We start from the raw sequence: 8,460 nt of genomic DNA, 5'->3' as shown, positions 1-8,460 counted from the left end.
GAGGCGAGGCTCTCGCGGCTGCGGGAAGAGTATTTTCTCAAGAACAGGTAACCCCAGCGGGATGGGACGCTCATCCTGGCGCTGGGTTGGGGCCGCCTGTACCGCTGCCAGCCCCGGCTGCGAGATGGCGGCTGTCCGCCCAAAGCGGCGGGCGTTACTGTCCCCCTCCGTGCTGCAGGCCGGTCTGAAGGAAGAGAGCAAAAGGTTCCCTGAAGGGTCCGGTTATTTATTTACCTATCTATTTATTTGCTCACTTTAAGCGTCTGAAAGTTGTTGAGAGAGCTGATGCTTAAGATCCACAGTGTTTGAAACTTCGCCTTGTTGCTATGTCAGATCATGGAGTTTGACTTTGGTCCTTGTTCTTTTGGTTCTGGACGTCTGTCCTCTGCAGCACCCAGGACGGGTTTATGTTTCTCCGTCAAAGGAAGGAGACACTTGCTCTGCTGAGATGTCCTGGGACAGAGCACTGTCTGCCCAGGTCACCTGTTGCCATCTTCTTGGCTCAGGGATTCTAAGGGGTTTTATGACAGCAAAGGCAGCAGCAGACAACTTGTAACATATCGCATTTTAGGAAATAAGATGTTTTAGGAAATAACGTGTTTTAAGACCTATTTTATTTAAAACCTATTTTATTACTTGAATTTGTAATGTAAACACAAACGCACTGTACTTATTAGTGCACAGGTTATATTAAAGTTCACATATTTAGGATAGTTGTTTTTCTTTTTCTTCACTATTTAATGCAGCTTTTCCTTCAGAAACCAATTACACCATCATTAGCATCAATAACACAGCTGTAATATTACTAAAAGTTAAGAGTTGAAGTTAATATATGAAGTATTCTGTTACTTGTTCTTTTGCTGAACTTCAGTTCAGGCTGTTGCAGCGGTACACAAAGCAGTTGGCTATATGACCTTCTCTTATCATGGAATGGTTTAGGTTGGAAGGGATCTTACAGACCGAGCTCCAGTCCCCCAGCCATGGGGGAGAGTTGCCAACCACTAAATCAGGCTGCCCAGGACCTCATCCCAGAACGTAGCCTTGAGCATTCCAGACTTCACTGGAATTTCAGACATTTCAGATTAGAAGGAGTAGGCTGAGCCAGACATGGAAATCCATTAGCGGGCAGCATGCGTGATGTCTGGTGGTTTTTGTTTGTTTGCTTATTTTTGGTGTTTGTTTGTTTTTGGCACATCTTTTTGAAAATGAACTTTTGAGAATGGGCTATAATCCATCAGCTTCCTAAAACTCAGATGTTTTCATCTGAGAATTTAAATGAGAGGCTTCAAACACTCCTGTTGAGTTTAAGGGCTGGCCAGTGATCTGATCTCTGTTCTTTAGTGTGCATATCTTGAACTTCTTCAACAAGGCTGTCAGTAAAACCTTGAAACAAATCAGAATAACTTGTTTAGAGGTTTTGATAGAATCACAGAATCATTAAGTTTGGTAAAGATCACTAAGATCACCTAGTCGAACTGCCAACGCATCACCACCATGTCCGCTAAACCATGTTCCTAAAATGCTGCATCTGATTTTATGTCTGTTTAAAGTATTAAAAATCCAGTTCCATATTCATTGCTTTTGTGAAGTGGCAGAAATTGTAAAACCCCTTGTAATCTTTAGGCAATGATGAGACAAAATACTCTCAGAGGTGCATTCTTCTGTAGACAGCACAGCCTCATTAAATCACTGGACTTACTCTGCATTTTCTGAATAAAAATGATGATGAAATTATTTATGATATATTTTTGAATGCTCCTCACAGTGTTTTGCTTCATTATATATAAGCTCAGTTGAGAATGGTTGTTCAGCTGAGCCCAGTGAATGAAGGATGTAAACATGTGGAATGCTACATAAATGCAAAGATCTTTTGCTTAATTTTTAAATTTAACAAGTAAACTTTGGGCATTGACGTGTGTCAATTTTGCAGTAGTCTGAAGTATTTTATGAGACAAGAGCTTTCATTTCTGCTGCAGAACTATTCTACTTACAGTAATGGATCTATTAAAATTGCCTGATCTGGGATGCGCTGAGTACCAGTGTGGGTAATCTGTGTGTTCATTCATTATCCACATGGTTGAATGGTATTCATACAGAAATCAGTGGTATTTTTAAAAAGCACTTTTTGAAGTCAGTATTCTGCCATGAAATATCAAGTTCCCCAAAGACTTAACTTTGTCTAAAGCGTCAGAAAGTGCAGAAGAGTATAGGTTGCAACGTACTTGGTTTGTGTTATTTGTTGTTGTTGTTGTTTGTTTGTTTGTTTGTTTTTTGTATTAACTGTGCTGTTTCCAAGTACCTCCAGGAGTAAAGCTTGAAGGGTTTAAGTCTACACGTACCAAACAAATTTTAAAACAAACAAACAAACAAAAAATATATACATGTCTTTCTTTACTTATCTGTCAAAACCTAAAAGCAGAACTTTGTAGAACATGTAGAAACTCCAGAGCAACTTGACTTAATGGGACCCTGGTGAAAACTAAGTATTCTTGCTAGAAATTGCTGCTGCAGGCAGAATGCAGTAATTGAAGTGCCTGAAAGTAAATCCCAAATTAGAAAAACTTTATCTTTCAGAATGCATTTCCTGTTTGAGGATTCTGCTTCTGTTCTGTTAAAGATCAGGGCAGGCAGATGGCTGTAATGTCCCACCTGTTGATTGTGGTTAGACCAGCGATCGATTTAACCTGGCTGTTCTTCTGATCTTAGTAATGTTCCTGTCATTCTTTATGCAGACCTCCATTTTGTATGGGCTCTCCAAAACTGTCTGTCTTCTTAGGGAAAGTACCTTTCTAGGGAAGGTCTTGTCCAATTATAACACAATGCAGAGAGGCATGAGACTTGCACTTTCTCACAATAAGCATTAGGATATACAGGATCTGTTAGCACACTTATTTTGTCAAGAACTTACTTCTATGTACTGTAATATTTGTATGTCAGATTTTTACCTTTAATATATCTTAAAAAAAAAAGTAATTTGAGAGGTATTTTTGACTCTTCAAGCCTAATTGAAACAATCTGACAACTGTGCAATCTGATCAGGAGGGTAGATGTAATATTGAACAACTTATGCTCCAAACTGCTTATTTGCTGACAAGGCCAGTTGAAAGTGGAAACTTGTGGAACTAAACTGCATGAAAAACTCTGTTCTTGATCCACTTAAATGAAAAGGATTCAGCCCCTCAGCACTGGAACTTGCAGTAATGATTTCTTCTTGAACTCTCATCTTTAGTCTTTTTTAGATTCCTAGTTTCCTTATGTGCCTTAATAGACCAAGTGACAGGAAGAAGACAAGCATGGACTATCTTGGAATTACTAAGTAACTTTCTGATGAGGCCTGTTTGTTTGTGTTTCTTGCCCCATTTCTGCACATGCTGTTCGCTTGTACTACTTAATTTAACAGAAGTCTTCGACAGGTAATAGTTCTTGAAGATCTCTTCGAGGTCATCAGTTGTCCATCTAAGTCTATCTTGCATCTTCATCTGCCTGCCCAGTATCTCTGTAGATAACCTTTCTTCTCATGTAACTTAAAACAAATTCTTCATCTTTCTGTATGTCCTCACTTCATCATCAGTTCCTCTAGCATCTATACTAATCAATCCTGCAGTCTCAGCATGTTTTCTACTTCGTTTCCTTTTGCTCCCTCCTGCAGCGCACACCAATTTCATTTTTACATTATCTCCAAAATCCACATATTTGAATTCCCATTGTGCAAAGTCCTGTCAAGACTCAATAAGCTGTTCCATTGAGTACTATAATTCTGTGTAAAAAGATCCCCATGATCATCTCTTTGGAATATGTCCAACTTACTTACACAATTTGTTTCTAACTCCTGGCTTCCTCTTCCTATTAAGCTACGTTCAGATTTCATATCCTGATATTACAAGCCTTCTAAAATTTGGAAATTTCTGCATCTAATTTCTTTCCTATGAATATTTTTCTCTTGTATTTGTCTCTCACCTTTTCTTAGTCATTTCTTCATCTTTTCCATATTTCTCTTTTTTGAATTCCTTCTTGAGATAGCAGCTAAAAGGTCTAAATCTTCTACATTTGTAATGTAATATAAGCTCATACTCATTATAAAAGTCTGTGACAAGATATCTGTCACCACGGATTCTATCATTGTTCAGGCAATACACAAATAAAACTTCTAGTATTGTTCATTAAAAAATGTATTAAAATTAGATCTCCTTAATAAAATTTTTATCCTTAATAAACACTCAATATTTAAAATGATGACATTGACTGTAGTTAATTTATTTAATATCTCTGTAGCTACCCAATGTGGGGGCTTTGTAATAATTCAGGCCTAATTATTAATAAAGAATTATCTGTATTTTTCAGCTAGAACTGAAGAGGCCCATAATATAACTTGGGTATTCAGTACTGTATGAGAATAAGGCTTGCACTCTTGCAAACCTTATGTCATGTAGATGTTCTAATGCTTTAAGGTTGCAGTAGCATACAGTGATGTTTAGTTTTCATATCCTTTTAAAATTATTTTAATTCTGTACTAAGTTGTAGCATAATTTGGGCTCATTCATGCATTGATCTAACGCAGTTTCTTGTGTTTTTCCATTATTTTCTAATCGTAATAAAGTTTTCTTTTATTATATGTCGATTTTATTTAGTCTTCTTTCTGTACTGATTTTAAAATCTTTAAAATTGGTTACAGCCTATCGAGTCACTAATTCTCTCCCAGAGACTTAACTCTGTTATCTTTATGTTATACGGCTAAACTAAGTTTTTTTTTTCTGTAATATTGAAGCATGTGGAAGTATAATTGTATCTGTGAATGCAAAAATCCAGTGAAAAAGATCACAAGCTACAATAAGGAATAATTACAAAGAATTTTCTGTTTTGGTAGTAAATTGTTATGCTAACAAGTATTGTTACTTTTTTATATTTTCTATGATTACTGTAACTAACTACTCCTTCTTATATTATCAGATCTGTGGATGAAGACAGAAAAATAGTGTACAAAGCTGCTGTCAAAATTCAGAGCTGGTTTCGAGGATGCAGAGTCCGAGCCTATCTGAGGTAGTGTGTTAGACATATTTTAATCTGTATTTCATTTCTGAATTTCTTTCTAGAATTTCTCCTGGTATTTCTTGATTTTAATAAAGTGAGTAATTTTTTTTAAAAATAAAAAATGTATCAAATGAATAAAACATGCTATACTCGAAAAAATATTAATTTTTGATTTTCAGACCAACATGCGATTAAAATGTCAAGATTCTAACATGCAGCTAATAAGTAGCACAGAAACAGTCCATTCAGGAATAGAATCATAGAATGCTCCAGGTTGGGAGGGATGCACAAGGTTCATCAAGTCCAACTCCTGGCTCCATATAGCACCGCCTGAAATTCTAACCCTATGTCTGAGGGCATTGTCCAAATGATCCTTGATATCTGGAAGCTCAGGGCCACGACCACTGCGCTGGGCAGCCTGTTCCATGCCCATCACCTTCTGGTGAAGAACCGTTTCCTAATCCTGGAACCATTTTCCAACCTGGGCCTGTCTGGACGCATCTCCATGCCATTCCATTGGCTCCTATTTCTGTCACCTGCCCCTCCACTCCAAGAAGGAGTACTCACTTCTCAACCTCACATATTAAAAAGGTTGTAATAATTGTTTTGGATACCCATACTACAGGGGCCCATTTGTGATGACTACGCATCAGGATGCATTTGCCAGTCTTTCCCTTTATCTGTGAATAACTTCAATTTATTTTGATACCAATTCATAAGTTAAACTTTTAGAACAGAATTAGCAGTCCCACCAACACTATACTAATAGTCCTAATAGATAGAAAGTATTAATTATGAGATCTCATTGTGACTGGGGAGATGAGGATATTCCTCAGATATGCTTTTTGCAGTGACTTTTCATATCTCAGTTACTGTGGACCTTAAAAAAATTGCCTAGTAAGTATTTGGTAACTGAATTCATATTATAGAAAATTAAATTCCACTGCTCAATTGGCCAAGTCATTTTTTGAATTGTTTCATTACATATTTTTCTCCATTTGTAAAAGAGAGATCACAAACAATTACTTTGGTCTGTAAAATGCCATATATGACATTTAGATAAGTTTTTTGGAAGTATTGTTGATTCCTTCTCCCAGGAGACTCCTCCATTTTTCATGGACATAAGCCCAATTGGTCCAACTCATTTGCTTGAATCTCACTATCCTTATAAATCTTAAGACTGTGAGGGGTAGGGGTTGTTAGATATTTCAGTTTGACCCCTTACTTATCACAAATTATTATGTATCACCCAGACATACTATGTCAATCCTAAATTACTGTTAGGCTGAATAGCATTAATCGCTTAAAGGCCAATATTTTTCCCAAGAACAGCCATTATTTGCACTTATTAAAAAAAAAACAAAAACAACAAACCACTGGCAATCTGTTGTCCATTGTCATGTGTGTTGTCACAGGATGCAGCCATCATATGCATGTGTTTAGCAGGGAAATAAGCATGGTATTTTGGCCCTTCACAGAAAATCAGCTGTACCAACCATGTCAAAAGTCACTCCAAAGACAGACAGGACTAATTGGTGCCCCTCTCTAACATGAGTGACAGCAGCACGCTGCAGAAGAAAGTGAAAACTCAAGAGTCTCTACCAATGTATTCTATAGGAAAATGGCCTTCTAAACACACATCTGTACTACCTAATGGCCCTTATGACTTTTGTAACGTAAGAAAAAACAATGTAATCGTTATGAGCATGTAAGTAGAAGTAAATCAGTAAGTGGAGAAGAGGATTTACTCTGCCTCTGTGTACAGAGTGATCCTGCTCAGTGAATGCCCTCTTTTCAAAGATGGATGGGCTTAGGAGCACAATTTCAATATATTCAGTTGTGAGTGTTCTGATTAAGCCTCCTGAATTACCCCCGTGCTTTGAATCATGTACTGGGAGGGCCAACCTCCAATGAATGATGTAGCTGTACTGAGTGGCTTCTATGTTAGATGTTCACAGGTAAGTAGTACAAAAGGCCCCCAGTATAGATTCTGAAGTGGTTGGATATGTTGGTTAAAAAAGTTCACGGAACCAGCTGTCTTGCAAATTACATTCTTACAGCTGGTTCATAAATCTTTTGTAATGATAATGGAAGTAGTGTATGTGTTTATACATATGGAAGATTGCAGTAACCGATTTTTTCCAAAAGTAAAGTGAATGTGTGTGAATGTATGTGTATATAAGTTGAAAAATGTGTAAAGCATGTGCGTGTGCATATGTATATGTTTGCCTGCATTCATGCACAAATACGTATGAAGTAGGTCTGCAGTGGCCTTCAGTTTGAAGTATGTATGGATAAAGCGCTATGCATTATTTTTAATATTAAGAATTAATGCATTTGCAGTTGTAATCTTTTAAAATAATATATTGTTAAATATGTTTAATTTTAGATATCTGACCAAAATGGCGATTTCTATACAGAAATGGTGGAGAGGTTATCGAAGTAGAAGATACTTCAGAAAAGTGATTAAGGTAGAAAACCAGGTTTATAAATCTTGTTTGCATATTTATGGAATAAGTACAGGGTAATTCATTTACTTGCCTTGAAATTTAGGAGCTGAAACTTTGATTCTTGATACATGCAGTCATGTACTTAACTGTTACTATAATGAAAAACACCATAAATTTTTGTAAGCCTGTTCATGATAGTCAAGTTAAGTTAGTTCTAAAGTGGTTGCAACTCTGGAATATCAGTTCCCAGTAGAGCAATGAGATATGCTCATGTAGAAGCCTGCCTGCATGATGCTAATGGCAGGACTGGAGTGTTTTAAGATGAATTTTTTTTGTTGTTTGTTCTTGCTGGTAGAAACTCTAATTCTGAAAATAATATAAACTCATATCTCTACATACCACTGTTCTATATTTTAGTGGCTTAAATTTCTTACTTAATGAACCTTGAAGTATTTGAGGTTTTGCCTTAAGGCACACAGCAGATCACAGTCAATCTAATTCCCTTGAAAGAGCGGAAGATGGCAAAAGTATATGACAGCATACGAGCTGAAACCTTTTTAGCAGGTTTAGGAGATTAAGAAGGAGCTAATTTATCTTTAACTTAAAATAATAAAGTTTTTAATGTGTAGTTAACTTCTATAATTTGTCAATTTGTGTGAATATTTTACAGTAATTTTGGCTTGTTAGTCATTTATTCTTGATGAATTTTTTTAATAGTTGTATTTAGTCAAAACTGACAAGTAAAGCAGAAGGAAAAAGCTGAGGCATTATAACTCATATCTTACAGGCTAATGTCCATGCCTCCTACTAAACTATGTTTTTATGCTTGCAGACTTGTATGCCTAGAACTTATCTATTCCTCCCCTACAATTATCAGTCATTTAATTAAAATTTTACCTCTTCCAGCTTACCTGGCTTAGCTTAATTATGTCATCCTTCCAGCCTGTGATTCTCAGTCCATCTTCCAAAACACTTTTTTTTT

General features: G+C 36.5%; 1 protein-coding gene across 3 annotated transcripts in view; it reads left to right on the top strand.

Moving 5' to 3' along the window:
• The first annotated feature begins 6 nt into the window (after positions 1–6).
• The window catches only part of SPATA17 (spermatogenesis associated 17), a 91,217-nt gene continuing 82,763 nt past the window's right edge, over positions 7–8,460 (top strand). For all 3 annotated transcript variants that reach the window (XM_031552359.1, XM_031552360.1, XM_031552358.1), the window contains exons 1-3: positions 7–47; positions 4,948–5,037; positions 7,418–7,499. In XM_031552359.1, the coding sequence (XP_031408219.1) occupies positions 7,431–7,499 (69 nt within the window). In that variant the 5' untranslated portion in view covers positions 7–47; positions 4,948–5,037; positions 7,418–7,430. The remainder of the gene's footprint in view (positions 48–4,947; positions 5,038–7,417; positions 7,500–8,460) is intronic.

Source organism: Meleagris gallopavo, chromosome 2 (genome assembly GCF_000146605.3).
Source record: "Meleagris gallopavo isolate NT-WF06-2002-E0010 breed Aviagen turkey brand Nicholas breeding stock chromosome 2, Turkey_5.1, whole genome shotgun sequence".
NCBI lineage: Eukaryota > Metazoa > Chordata > Aves > Galliformes > Phasianidae > Meleagris > Meleagris gallopavo.
The sequence above is the reverse complement of the archived record's forward strand: the minus strand, read 5'-3'. Positions and strand labels throughout refer to the sequence as shown.